Source organism: Tursiops truncatus, chromosome 8, assembly GCF_011762595.2.
Source record: "Tursiops truncatus isolate mTurTru1 chromosome 8, mTurTru1.mat.Y, whole genome shotgun sequence".
NCBI lineage: Eukaryota > Metazoa > Chordata > Mammalia > Artiodactyla > Delphinidae > Tursiops > Tursiops truncatus.
In genome coordinates this window covers 62,362,391-62,377,243 of record NC_047041.1, presented here as the reverse complement: position 1 = coordinate 62,377,243, position 14,853 = coordinate 62,362,391, and the positions used below count along the sequence as shown (strand labels likewise).

At 46.6% G+C, this 14,853-nt stretch overlaps 1 protein-coding gene across 4 annotated transcripts in view; it reads left to right on the top strand.

Moving 5' to 3' along the window:
- The first annotated feature begins 1,352 nt into the window (after positions 1-1,352).
- SCUBE2 (signal peptide, CUB domain and EGF like domain containing 2) overlaps positions 1,353-14,853 on the top strand; it is a 68,210-nt gene continuing 54,709 nt past the window's right edge. For 3 of the 4 annotated variants that reach the window (XM_073808599.1, XM_073808598.1, XM_033862510.2), the window contains exons 1-4: positions 1,353-1,618; positions 2,810-2,932; positions 9,293-9,418; positions 13,672-13,806. In XM_073808599.1, the coding sequence (XP_073664700.1) occupies positions 1,498-1,618; positions 2,810-2,932; positions 9,293-9,418; positions 13,672-13,806 (505 nt within the window). In that variant the 5' untranslated portion in view covers positions 1,353-1,497. The remainder of the gene's footprint in view (positions 1,619-2,809; positions 2,933-9,292; positions 9,419-13,671; positions 13,807-14,853) is intronic. The other variant, XM_033862511.2, reaches the window with a different exon arrangement.

Below are 14,853 nucleotides of genomic sequence, written 5' to 3'. Positions count from 1 at the left end.
GTCAGAAGAAAAACAACCACAGAAAAGTTATTTTCTCAGATTCTCCATTAGACAGCAACACTAGGAATGAAGACCCAAAGAGGCAGTCTCAGCCTGGGTGCCGTGGGGACGGGAGGGGCAGGGGCAGCCGAGGAGTGGTGCAGAGTGGGGAGCTCTGAGAGGGTGCTGGACCCTAGGAAGACATGTTTTTGTGCATGAGCTCGGTGTGGATTTTTTGTGATGTTTATTTTTTTCTGATTATCAAAGGAATGAATATATATACACATACATACATACATATATGTGTGCATATATTCACAGGAGAAAATTTAATAAATACAGAGAAGCTCAAACAATGAACATTAAAATCCCTGAGTATGGTGTTTTGTTGCATCTGAGAACTGCTACTACCTTCGTTCCTGGAGTGATGCTGATGCTGCGTGTGGTTGGCTCCAGTCACCTGTGCCTAGGGTGGTGTGGGAAGGCCCTGTGCAGGTGTGTTCCCTTATAAGGATGTCTTGCTTGGAGGGCCAGGTGACAAGCACTGCCTGTATCTGCAGCTGGCCCTACCTGATGTTTATGAGTTCAGGTGGTCGTAGATACCACCTGTGCCCATGTTGGGCTGTCTTGTCCCTGGTGGCTCACCCTTGACATTCTGGCCCCCTTTTCCTTCACCTTTAAGCTGCTCTGAAGATACATTTAACCGGTTTTCAGTGAAATGAACACTTTGTGCTGTGCTTATGGGCCCAGCACTGTGCCACAGAGGGACAGTCTCAGCGGTGCCCCAGTGGGGGACAAGTGGGCCACTCTCCTCCCAGGACTTGGGGGCAGGGGATCAGAGAAGGCCCGGGTTGGGCAGAACGGAGAAGGGTGTAGACAGTGTGTGCTGAGGTGAGCAGAGAAGCTGGGCTCACCCTCTCCGTTGAGTTCTCCTGAGGATCCGAAGTCTGTGGAATCACTTTCATTCCATCCACATTCCCCCTCCTAAGTGGAGAGACGGGTAAGCCCCATAGGTGGTTTTGGGGTTTGGGGACTATAGGACTCTGAGCTACACAGGACACTTTCTGGGTGCCCCGTGTCCGAGTATTTCAGGCTAGAAGTGCTGTTTGTCTTCACAAGAGGGACCGGGTCAAGTTGGAGGACGCCGCGAACGGGCGGAGCACGAGGCTCTCCGCGGGCCGCAGCGCCGCGGCTGTGCGGGAGCAGCGGGTTTGCGGCGGGGGCCTGCGCGGCGGGGGCCTCGCGGCCCGCCGGGCCCGACCCCGCCAGGCTGACAGCCGTCCTCCGGCCACTGCGGCCGCGCCCCCTCCGCCCCGGCCGGGAGGGGGAAGGGAGGGGGCCGGGAGGGGCGGCCCGGGGAGGACTGTGTGAAAATGAGGCCGGGGCTCGGGGGCCGGGCGGGGCCGGGCCGGGGGTGTCAGAGCGCTGCGGGCAGGGCGCCCGCACACACCTCCCGGAGCCGCCGCCGCGCTCGCCGCCCGCGCTCCGCAGTCTCTGCCCGCAGTCGCCGCGCCTTCCATGGGGGTCGCGGGCCTTGGCTGCCCCTGGGCGGCCCGGGCGCTGCTGCCGCTGCTGCTACCGCTGCTGCTGACGGCGGCTGTCCCGCCCGGTTGGGGCCGCGCCACGGGGCCGCCAGAGGGTGAGTGTCCGGCCGCGGGGGCGCACCTGGCACGGCGGGCAGGGAGGGCGACGAGAAGGGGTCCCGTGACCCTCGCGGGGCGCCCGGGGCAAGTGGGGCCGGGGCTCGGCTGCGGAGCTCCGCGTGGCCCCCCTTCCCCTGGGGCCGCACCCGCAGGCCAGGCAGAGGCGCTGCCACCGCGCGGGCCAGAGGCCCAGGGCCTGAGTGCGCGGCCCGGCCTCGGACCCGGGGCTGATGACAGTTCCCGCCCTGATCCTCGGGGAGCGCCTGCTGGGAAGACTCGCGCGGGCTGAGCGGGGAGCAGGGCTTTGGAGTCTCCTTGCGGAGATGGGGAAACTGAGGGCTCCGGCCGCGTGAGGTTATGGCAGCCGTGCTCCTTTCTTCTGGGGCCGGGAAGCTGTCCTGGGGGCTTCAGGGTCGGCTCCAGGGATTTTTCTGTCTGTGGAACAGCTGCTGCTTGAGAATCTGGGAATACCCGTTGTGCACTAACTGGACTTGGAATACTTTCAAAACTCTTTTGTTTTTAATTAACATCCTGGAAGGAGTATCAGCCAAGGAAAGGCTTCTGCCAAGGCCGGTTTCCAGGTTGAGAGGGTGGGCAGCGGTGAAGGGGTGGAGGGGGGCACCATTACCTCTCTGCATGGTCTGAGGGTTCAGGATGGTGTTCTCAGAGCCCAGGGTGAGCTTTCCCCCCATACCCCAAACCCTGAGAAAGCTGACAGACTCTGCTCGGTTTTCAGAGCATTTTTGCCAACTTGCTCTTTCCTTCAGCAGGCCTTTACCATCACCTACTCATGTGCCAGGTACTGTGCTTTGCCTCCGGGCCACAGGTCCAGTCTGTAATCAAGATACCATCTAGATGGGGAGGCAGGAAAACAGTGACAATGTGATATGTGAGCATATCCTGGGGGACAGCTCACCTACACTCTGGGGTCCTGGCAGGCTTCCTAGAGGAGGTGGGTTTGAGCTGAGTCGTGAAGGCCAGTGGAGAGGGTATCCCAGTCAGAGGGAACAGGCTGTGCCTGGAAACAGGGGCCTGGACATGGTCCACTTCATCCCAGGGGCTCCCAAGCAGTTTAGCTGGCGAGGCGTGAGTGGGATGGGCTGGTGGGAGATGATGCTAGAGAGGGGCCAAGGCCAGGTCACCGGGGCTCGGGGCACCATATCAGGAGCTGCTGTGCTCTTTTGCAGATGTGGACGAGTGTGCCCAGGGGCTAGACGACTGCCACACCAATGCCCTGTGTCAGAACACACCCACCTCCTACAAGTGCTCCTGCAGGCCTGGCTACCAAGGGGAGGGCAGGCAGTGTGAGGGTAAGTGACTTGGGGACCAGCAGTGGGTGGGCCAGCAGGGGAAGCTCCCTACCTCCTCAGCTCTTGTCGTGGCCACTTGTGTTGGTAAAAGTGCTTCAGCAGCCCTCCCACCGCCACCCCGGGTCACATCACCTACTCTCTGAATTGCATGTCAGATCCTTAAAAAACAGGGAACATCAGGTCTTTCCGAGAGCTGATCATACAGTTTTATCTGGCTCTGAAATGTCCTTTTGTCTAGCTTCTGCAAAGGAAAAGCGCTGCTTTAGTATCTTTTGGTCCCACTCAGTTTGGGGGCAGAAAGTCAGCAGCCATGTTGATCAGGAGAGCCATGCTTGCCAGAACAGGGCTGATCTGTGCTGATCCTGTACCTCCCTGGGGCAGCATCCTTGCTCTGAAGTCTGAGTGCCAGAGTCCTGCCCTCCCCTGAGGTTCTGGTGGCTCTATCTTGTCCTTGACTTCGGGTGGTTTGGCATTGTGACCTGCCAAGCTTTAGAGCTGCACCAGGAGCCTGCCTCATTTGGAGCTGCAAGTTGGCCCTGGAAAGATGTGTGGAGGGATATTTTAAGCCCTTAGAGCTCCAGATCTGGGAGGCTGAAGTCTAGACTTTGCCATTTTGTGTTCTGGGCCACGGAGGATCAGCTCAGTGTCAGAAACTCTGCCATTGAGAACTAGCTGCAGACTGGACTCTCATAGGAAGAGGCTGCTTGGGGCATGGAAACTGTGGCATGTTGGAGCTGGCAGGGCTCTTCAGGGAGCTCTGAGCCAATCCTCTCCCTCGTGTTACTGATGGGGACACTGAGGCTCAGGGGAATCGGGAAAGGGGTCGTGGGCATGATCACACAATTAGCCGGCAGGTGAAAAAAAGTCAGATCCCCACTCTAGCTCTGTCCCTGACCCCACGTCTCTGCTGTTCACGCAGCCTCCTAGTGTCCCTCTTTGGTTGGGTGAGAAATCCTAATAAATTTATGGTCTCCTTTGTGCAGGAGGAGCAAAACTCCTGCCTCTCCCATCAAAGGAGACGTGCTCCTGGTCAGGTTCGCAGCAAGTGGAATTGGTGGTCCATCCATAAAGCCCTTCTATTTCTTCAGGCTCATATTTTCCCAGAGACAGACAGCCATCTCTCTCTCTATCTGCCCTGCATCATGGGAGGCCAAAAGAGTACTGTCTCTGAAACATCTCTCTGCCAGTTCCTCCATACCACATCCTCACCATATTAAATATTCTATTAACAGTACTGGAATTCACACATGTTGGTACCCTGTTTGGGGAAAAAAATGTTCACTTTTTCACTGTGACCTTCAGTCACTGTATGCTCTCTGGGGGTAGAAACCATGCCAAGTTTTCTTTTGGATAAAGTACTTATTTAGTAAATAATGTTAAATGACAAGTGGCAAAAGTTTGTTTATTCTTAGCTGTTGGGTTTGGCTTGTCACAAATAAGAAATTGAATTGCTAACAGTTTAGAGTGAAAAGCCTACTATTTAGTTTAAAATAATTAATGATTGACTGGCATCGCTGCTTTTCTACCTTTAAATTGGTTTTAAAATAATATGTGATTATTGTTATAGAAAGTCAATACAAAAAATACAAAAATGTGTAAAATAGAAAAGTAAAGACCTTCCTATTTATCCCCAGGTAATCACTATTAACAGAGAGCATATATTCTCCCTGTTAAGAAGGATTTGATTTTTTGAATACTTGTAGTGTTTATAAACCTAGTGAATAAGGATGACCCTGTTTAGTTTGGATTTCTGGTACAGGGATCCAGAAATGGAAACTTTCTTCCAGGAAGGAAAAGGAAAGAAAATGGGGATTGCAAAGATTCAAAAATACAGATATTCAAAGATGTAACTTTTATGTGTATTTCCTGGCTTAATAGTTTTTAAGCCTCTTGGGTCCAATCTGTGGTATCATTTGTGTTGTGATTATCACTGAAGTCACTTGCCCCTATTTAAGTTCAAGGATGGGAACTGGTTTGCTCAGAGTGAACAGAATTTTATCCTCCACAAATTTCTTCTGCCAAAATGTTGGAAAAATGAAAGTATGGGCCCTGAATAAGTATTTTTAAAATAATGTGCTTCAGAAGTGTCTTTAGGTACATGATGTTTTATGCTAAATGATCTTTGCTTATACCCCAGACTTTGGGGAGGGGATGTTTCAGTGGTCAGTATTAATTATATGGTCCTTATTTCTCAGTTTAAGGAACTGAATCAGGTTTAACAGGGATGAATCTAGACTTGGCCTTTGTATTTTTTTTTTTTTACTTTTTATTTTGAAATAATTTTAGACTTCAGAAAATTTGCAAAACTAGTGCAGAATTCTTCACATATGTCTGTCACTTATCTTACCCTAATGTTAACAATTTATATAACCATAGTACAGTATCAAAACCAGGAAATTAACACTGGCACAATATTATTAACTAAACTATAGACTTACTCAAATGTCACCAGTTTTTCCCTAACAGTTTTTCTATTTTTTTTCTTCCAGAATCCAACTCAAAGTCCCACATTACATTTAACTGTTGTCTCCTTTGTCTCTTCCATTCTGTGACAGTTCCTCAGTCTTTCCTGGTCTTTCATGGCAGTGACACATTGATGAGTACTGTTCAGTTCTTTTGTTGGCCTTATGTTTTCACATGATAAGAAGTAGTATGGTAGGAACTGACGCGACAAGAGAATGTCTTATGTCTTCTCTCGATAAAATTGAGGTTACACATTTGTAGTAATACAAAAGTGAAGCTTTCGGCAAAGCTGCTACAGAAGCGCTATTGTGTGCTTTTCAGTGCATCACATCTGGGGCACATGATGGCAACATTCCCACTACAGGTGATGTTAATCTTGATCATCTGGTTAAAATGGTGTATCCTGGGTTTCTCCACTACAAAGTTACTATTTTTTCCCCTTTCAGTGTGTATGTATATATATATATATATATATATATATATATATATATATATATATATATCGGGGCAGATGCTTTTAGCCTATGCTGATTTTAGCATCCAACTGTGGATCTTGCCTGCAACAATTATTACTGTGATATGTGACTCTCGGTAATTTTGTATTTCTCTAGTTCCTTACACGTCTATTAATTGGGATTCTTCTGTAAGGAAGATCTGTCCCTCCTCCCCCATTTATTTATGTATTGATTTATGTGTTTATGTATTTATGCCAGTATGGACTCAACGGGTGTTTATTTAATTATATGGTTATTTATTTTTGGCTCAAGTTGTTCCAGCTTTAGCCATTGGGAGCTCCTTCACATGGTCTCCTGTGTCCTGTTGACATGCCTCCATCCTTTTTTGAGAAATTCCTAATTTTCTGGTACCACAAAACGCTCCAGCCTCAACCTGTATTTTCCCCTCCCCAGCCCTGGAATCAATTACTTCTCCGGGAGCACTGGTTTTCCTTTTATTGGAAAATGATGTATAGAAACCAAGATCTGGATGCTTGGTGTTTTCATTGTTACTGGGATGTCATTCCTCCTAGGCCCTCTCAGTGGACAGAGCTAGGAAATATATGTATGTATACTAACCCACACATACACACTTATCTATATTTATTCCTTGTATCTATCCATTTCTATATATATATTATAAACAGTGAGTTACACTGATACTTCAGATTCCAAAACAGTATCACAGGATTCATTCTAACCTCCCTCTTGGCTTATTCATAACTTCTTTCTCCAACAGTGAGAAACCTGGCTCTCATTATCTGCACCTATTTGTTCAATCCCAGTATACACATAAAGTATTTACAGAATTATTACTCTATAATTCTGGGAGTAAAACGGATTTAATAATTAGGGTACAGTATTTGTATACAACTATTTTTGAATTTGGCCTTATAACATCCAGTCAAGCTACTATTTTTCAGACATACTTAGGCTAGTACTTTTCTTCCCCATCCCCTCAGTGTGGTGTGTTACTCATTTACAGTACAGTTAGGTTCATTTGTTTCTCTCTGTGTTCCTTTTTTTTTTTTTTTTTTTTTTTTTTTTTGCGGTAAGCGGGCCTCTCACTGTTGTGGCCTCTCCCGTTGCGGAGCACAGGCTCCGGACGCGCAGGCTCAGCGGCCATGGCTCACGGGCCCAGCCGCTCCGCGGCATGTGGGATCTTCCCGGACTGGGGCACGAACCCGTGTCCCCTGCATCGGCAGGCGGACTCTCAACCACTGCGCCGCCAGGGAAGCCCTGTGTTCCATTTTTTAATCCCTCTTGTCACCCTCACTCTTGTTTCCTGGTTGATGTGTGTGTATGTAAAACATCACCATGGTTCTGAGAGTCACAGCTGTTCAAAAACTCAGAGAAGTGTGACTCCTTCCTCCTATTCCTTTCCTGTTCCCGTTCCTCCTTATTTCCACCCCTTCTCCCACACACCATGGGTCACCAATCTCTGTGCTTTCTGGTTTATTCTTCCTGTATTTCTTTTGCACAAATAAGCAGCTAAATATGTATTTTCTTTTTAACTGTTTTATTGAGTTATAATTTACATACCATAAAATTCACCAATTCTAAGTCAGTGTACAAATCAATGATTTTGGGTAAATTAGTTGAGTTGTGCAGTCATCACATAATACAGTTTTCAAGCATTTTCCTCATCACAGTAAGATCCCTGTTCGTAGCCCCAGTTCCAGGCAACCACTAATCTATTTCCTGTCTCTGTAGATTTGCCTTTTCTGGACATTTCATATAAATGAAATCATACATTATGGTCTTTTGTGTTTGGCTTCTTTCACTTAGCATAATGTTTTTGAGGTTCATCCATGTTGCATCCTGTACTGGTATTTCATTCCTTTTTATTGTTAACTAGTATTTCATGGGCATTTGGGTTGTTTCTACTTTTGGGCTATTATAAATAAAAATGCTGCCAAGAATATTCACCTGCAAGTCTTTGTGTAGACATGATTTTGCACATCTCTTGATACATACCTAGGAGTAGAATTTCTGGGTCATACGGTAAGTTTGTGTTTAACCTTTTAAGGAACTGCCAAGGAACTTTCCAAAGTGATTATGTCATCTTATATTACCATCAGCAGTGTATGAAGTTTCCCATTTCTCTACATCCTTGTCAACATTTGTCATTGTCTGTCTTTTTTATTATAACTGTTCTAGGGAGTGTGAAATGGTATCTCATTGTGATTATAATTATAATTTCTCAAAAAATTAATGATGTACATTTTTTTCATGTGCTTATTAGCCATTAGCATACTGTCTCTGGTAAAATGTTGATTCAAATCTCTTGCCCATTCTAAAGTTGGGTTTTTTGTCTTCTTATTGAATTGTAAGAGTTCTTTATAAGCCCTTTATAAGGTATGTGATTTGCAGATATTTTCTACCAATTTGTGACTTCTCTTCATTTTCTTAATGCCTTTTGAAGTACAAAAGTTTTAAATTTTCACAAAGTCTAATTTATTAATTTTTAGATTTATGGATTGTGTGTTTGGTGTTGTATCTGGTGTTGTATCTAAAAAATCTTTACCTAACCCAAGGTCTCAAAGATTTTCTCATGAAAGTTTTATATTTTCTCTTAAAAGCTTTCTAGTTTTAGCTCTTACATTTAGGTCTCTGATGCATTTTGTGATTTTTGTGTATGGTCTGAGTTAAGGGCCTAAATCAACCTTTTTTGCATATGGATATCCAACTGTCTCAGCACCATTTGTTAAAAAGACTATCATTTCTTCCAATAAATTGCCTTAGCACTTTTGTCTAAAATCAAGTGACCATAAATATAAGGGTTTATTTCTGGACTCTGATTCTGTTCCAGTGATCTGTTTGTCTGCCTCTATGCCTGTTACCACACACTGTCTTGATAACTGTAGCTTTATAGTAAGTGAAAATCCTCCAAATCTGTTCTCCTTTTTTCAAAATTGTTTTCCCTCTTCTGAGTCTTTTGCATTTCCATATAAATTGTAAGATAAGCTTGTCAAGTTCTGCAAAAAGAGCGTGCTGGAATTTCGTGTGTGTGTGTGTGTGCGTGTACCTCCTTATTTTTTACATGAAGATAACATACTACAGATACTCTTTTGCATTTTGATTTTTTTTTTACTTACTAGTATATTCTAGAAATCACTCCAAATCAGTTCATAGAGATCTAGCTCATTGTTTCTTTTTAACAGCTGCATAGTATTCCACCAAGTAAATGTACCTTAATTCTTCAGCTGCTTGCTGTGCATGGGCATTTAGGTCATTTCCAATATTTTGTAATTACAAATGCTGCAGCAAATAACCTTATGCATATTTATTTTTCTGTTGTTGGAGATTGCTAGATGTGGGATGGCTGATTAAAAGGTAAATGCATATTTCTCCACACTAAAGAAATAGTGCTTGTGTGGTTTACTTCTCTTTTACTCCTCAGATATTGATGAATGTGAAAATGAACTCAATGGAGGCTGTGTCCATGACTGTTTGAACATTCCCGGCAATTATCGCTGCACTTGTTTTGATGGCTTCATGTTGGCTCATGACGGTCATAATTGTCTTGGTAAGGAAAACAGTTGGCAATGGTAATTCTCCTTTACCTACCCTCCGGCACCTCCACCCCTTTCTTTTCTTTGACAAAAACATACTCATTAAAAGAGAAATGGGATCAGAGACCTTTGTTTTCTGGCTCCCTAGAAATCACACTCGCTGATAGAAAACCAGGTTAAGTATTTTAGTTTTTATGTGATCATTCATAATATAAATCCTCCATTAGTCCAAGGAGGTGGGTGGACATTGACATTACTACTTATTGATTTTCTGGCATTGACTTGTTACCTTTAAGATCTTTGGTCTTGTGTTAAAAGGGTCTTGACTCATAACCATTTCTTCAATGGTAAGTGTCTCTCTTCCAGAATCATGTAAAACTACTTGTCCTGAAGATTCCACATGTGTGCTTGGATCTCAGCCAGGTAGACCCTCCTGTTTTTTCTTAAAAGAGAGAGAAATTCAAGTAGAAACCTTCCATTAACATCCTCCTAGTATTCCACAAACCAGAAACATCTGTTGGAGTTTCAGTGAGTTAGGGACTGCAAAGAGTATTGTTTACATTGGTTCCTTATGCCAGGAATAAAACAGAATTTAAAATTAGCAAGCAGTTGGATAGGGTTGAATGTTGGATGGTCTTAGAAGATGCAGCACACCTGGAAGGCAAGTGTTTGTGGTCTGTTTGCACTTTAAGACTGGTGTTAGCAGTGGTACAGGAGGACATGGGACCCAGATGCCATCAGATTCCTTTGACACTGATGATCCTTCATGTGGTTGACCCACTTATATCCACTTGGCTAACCAAGGAGCAGCTTGAGCCAGGCCCTGGCTCTGTGGGGACAGCTATTCAGATGCTCCCTTGCTGTGCAGTGGGAATGGCCACTTGATCAAATGCTTTGAGATCAGCATAAAAGTCACTAAGTGAGTGCAGGCAGAATTTGTATTTTTCGTGTTGGGGAAGGAGAGTATTTGGGACTAAGCCCTGATATGACCTGTATCATGTCACCTGGAGCCCCATCCTGATGTAGACTCTGTCCCTTCCTGTCTGAGCCCTGTGTGAGAGGTCAAGCACTGGTCAGACCGCTTGGCCTTCTAAGCCTGCAGCTATCAGGAAGAATTGATTGAGGGCTGGGGAGTCACTAACCCCTCTGCAGACTTTCTAGGCCATTAGCACCACAAAAAGACACATTAGAGAGACAATCCTGAGAGCATCAATAAATTGAGATTAATTAAAAACTTTAGAAAAAAAATCACTTTTAGTGTGTAATTTGTTGAGAAGCATACAGTGTGGTTTTTTTTTTTAACCATTTTCTAGGGGAAATCACTCATTTCCCTTTGATTAGCCAATGGCATTTTGAGGATTTGTATTTGATGGAAGACCCAGTCATCACAGTTGTGCCCAAACCCACAGCTTGGAGGAAGTATGAGCTTCCTAAGAACAAAAAGTGGACACTTCCAAGAGTTAAGGACCTGGGCCAGCTTGGGTGGGGGTGGTTTGGAGTAAAGGCCTGAGGCCCCAAGTCCTTCCTGGCCTGGCTGCTAACACAGGTATTTCAGCAGAGTATCTCCGTTTCCCCTCTTTGGGGTCTCTTTGTGGGTTTGGTAGCAAGGGTCTGCCTTGGAGAAAAACCCTGAGTATATCCACCGAGTATATCTGAAGGGGCTGAGGATTCTATGAAAAGGAAGGCATGAGAAAATACAGTGGTACATTGAGAACAGCAGGACCAGCACACATAGAGACGTAGCTGCCATTTGGACTTGAAAGAGCAGAAGCATTTTGTGACAGGAAAGGAGCTCAGGGCCTAAATTTTTTAGGAGGGACAGTTTCCTGTGTTCTTTGGGATGACCCTTACCTCTCCCCCGCCCCCTGACCGCACAATTAGCCGCCGATATATTAGCCAGGATACGCAGAGTACAAACACCACTTAGCTCTGGCACTCGACCCAGAGTGCTCGGAGATCCTGGGTGCCTGTGAGCCTGAAACACAAAATGCAGCTCTTCCACACAGCTCAGCCCACCTGAATTCAGCTTCTATTTATTGAATGTCTGGGAGCACAACATAGCTACTAGGTCCTGTAGCACACTGGCATCACTTGAGAAGTTTAAAATGACACCACTGTCCAGGTCTCATCCAAGGCTAGTTAGATCAGTGTCTTAGGAGGTGGGGTCCGGACATCAGGGTTCTAACATGCAGACAGGGTTGTAAAACACTGTTTTACATTCTGCAGAAACTCACCAGCCTAGTGATACACATTTGTGCACGTGAACTTTTGTATTAATTCAGTCAGAGTGCGTCACCCAACTTGATTCATTTCTAATTGCTTTGGCGAAAGGGAATAGTGGGTTAAACACGGGATGGGGCGGTGCAGCTCAGAGGGGAGCACACCTTTACTTAGAACCAGGCCAGGATTTGGTGTTCAGGGAAACATCTCTCCTGCTCACCCCAGGCCTCGCTGTGGAACAGCGGGGCCAGGTGTGATCCAGCACATCTCACCCTCTGGAATGTGCTCCCTTCACCCTTTGGCACAGAGAAGGGCAAGTCTGTTAGGCTTCAGGGGATGGCTTAAGTCCCATCAGTTTAGCAAGGCATCTGCTGGGTAGTGTGGGCGGACGGATGACTGTAAAATCTGAAGCTCGAAACCAGATAACAGATATCTAAGTGTGAATGTGCTTGTTACGGATGCCCCCAGGAGCCAGTGACAGGCACGTGGGACATCAGGGCTAGAGAAAATAAATTGCTTTTACATCAGCCTTCTCCTTGAGCTTCTGTCATGTCTGAGATTTTTCTAGAAGTTTCCTCTTCTTTAACTCTGGTGATGCTGTGCTCTCCTGCTTGTTTGTTCATGCATTGAAGAGTTAATATGTGCCTGCAGGTTCCAGGGCTATGCTAAATTAAAAAAAAATCTGTCCTCAAGGAGTTTGCAGTCTAGTAGAGATGCATAAGTAAAAGATGTTGAGGAGTCAAAAGGTACAATTTAAAAAAAAAAGATTTTGAAAATGCACGGTGGTAAGTGTATTGATGGAGCCGCGCACAAGGTAGTATGTGACACAGTGGAAGGAAGGTCCCCTAACCTCGCCCTGGGGGCATAGCACTGGGGCAAGGCTCCCTCCCTCCCTGCTGGACACCACAAGTAAGTGGTTTTCAAAGCTGTCTTTACACCAGGCTCAGGCTTCCCACAGCCTGTTGGAGCTAGCCCTGAATGTCAGCATCTCACACTTACTACCTCCCTGCCCTGCTGGGGACCAACCACATCTCCACACCCAATTCTGTACCCAGCACTGGTCTTCCCCATGTTTCTCAGCCACCTCACCCCATGTCCACATGGCAGCTTGTCCACAGTCCCCTTCTATTTCTTCCATCCTAGGCATCCGCACTGCCAGGCCCCAGGTCCGGTCCCCTACTAGCGCCAGCCATGGCTATTTCAGGCAAACGTGTGAAGCTGGACTTCCAGGCTTTCAATTCTTCCCCTTCCCTGTGTCCTTCCCTCAGCTGCTGCCTTATCCTTCCCAACACGAGGGGCTGACCATGTCACCCTGCTCCAGGGGTTCCCAGTTGCCTCTCAAATGAAGCAGGAACTTCTTTGCTATTCAAGGTCCTCTGCAGTGTGACCCAGTCTATCTTCCCAGCTCTGTCTCCTGTAACTTCCCTGCATGTACTGTGCTTCAGCCCAATTGAATAACACTGTGTTATCTGAACATGCTCTGTGTCTCCCAGCCTTCGTACTATGCTCACACCCTTTCTTTTGCCTAGAATCCCTTCTCCTGATTTAAAATTGAAGAAACACTGCAGAGCTCATACCTTCATCAGCTTTTCCATAAAACCCATCCCGATACCCACAACCAGAGGTGACTTCTTTCCTTTGTACCACCATTTACCTTATCTCACAATTACTTGTACAGTTGTCTCTTTCCCTCTGCTGAAGGAGATGCTCCAGGGCAAAGGAATTTGATCTTACGCATCTGTGTTTTATTGTCTCCTCTAGCACTGTGCTTAGGAAAGAGAAGGTGTTCAATAAATACTTACTGAACTGATTATCCAGGTGTCCAGGTGGAAGGCCTGTTTAAGGGAGCTCTAGACCCATGAGGGCTGGGTTAATTACCTGCGGCCCCACTGACTTCAGTTCTGAGAGCTTCTGTGATGCAAGGACCTGACGAGAGACCTCGTCTCTGCTTAGCAAGAGCCCCTGGGCTGCCGGGGCAGGGTGGTGGTGGGTGGGGCGGTGTGTGAAGCAGTCACAAAAGCAAAGGCTAAGCCTTCTCCCCCTCCAGATGTGGACGAGTGCCTGGAGAACAATGGCGGCTGCCAGCACACCTGTGTCAACGTCATGGGAAGCTACGAGTGCCGCTGCAAGGAGGGCTTTTTCCTGAGTGACAATCAGCACACGTGCATTCACCGCTCAGAAGGTAGCTCTGCTCGGCTGGGGGCAGGGGGCAGGGTCACATCTGAGAATCCCCCACCCCCATCCTCAAAGGCTCTAGAGGGAAGCACGGAGTTTAGAAAGCCTGGAGGCCTGAGGACAAGTGGGCAGGTTATTTTAGCTGCACCTTTCTCACCCTGCTAAAAAAGTGGGTTGGACTGGGTGAGCTCTGAGGTCTCTTCAAACTCTCACATTCTCTGATTCTAATCTCTAAATGGAGTACATTTCAAACATGACTAGAAATGCAATGGATGATCTGCCCAGTTTTTCAGAAAGGTGCTGGAAACCACAGCACGTTTTTTGGGGAAGGAGGGGCTGGAGCCTTCCTTGGGAGACTCAGTGAATTGCCCTGTTTTCAGCAAGACCCGGCATTCCCTGTGTTTTGCGTTTTTGAACTCTGAGCTTCTGGGATTCCAGGGGGCAGGTGAACCCCCTCCCCAGACTAGGGGTCTCTATACTATGGTTTTCTTCACCCATGTTGTCATTTACCATTCCTCCATAAATTTGCAGAAAATTCTTCTCCTCCGATGGCTCGTTCTCTCTGCGTTGAGTTTATACCTACTTTATTCTTCTATTAGTTCAGTGGATTCTCAGGAAGGAGAGGAATTAAGTACCTGTGGCCCATCAGCCACTTTGAACTCAGTGATGTGCTTTTAATTCTCTGCTCTTTCTTAAGCCAAAGAACCACATTTTTTTAAAAAATTCTATTTATTTATTTATTTTCGGCTGCATTGGGTCTTTGTTGCTGCGCACAGGCTTTCTCTAGTTGTGGTGAGCAGGGGCTACTCTTTGTTGCGGTGTGCGGGCTTCTCATTGCGGTGGCTTCTCTTGTTGCGGAACATGGGCTCTAGGTGCACAGGCTTCAGTAGTTGTGGCTCGTGGGCTCAGTAGTTGTGGCTCACGGGCTCAGTAGTTGTGGCTCGTGGGCTCTAGAGCACAGGCTCAGTAGCTGTGGCGCACGGGCTTAGTTGCTCCGCAGCATGTGGGATCTTCCCAGACCAGGGCTCGAACCTGTGTCCCCTGCATTGGCAGG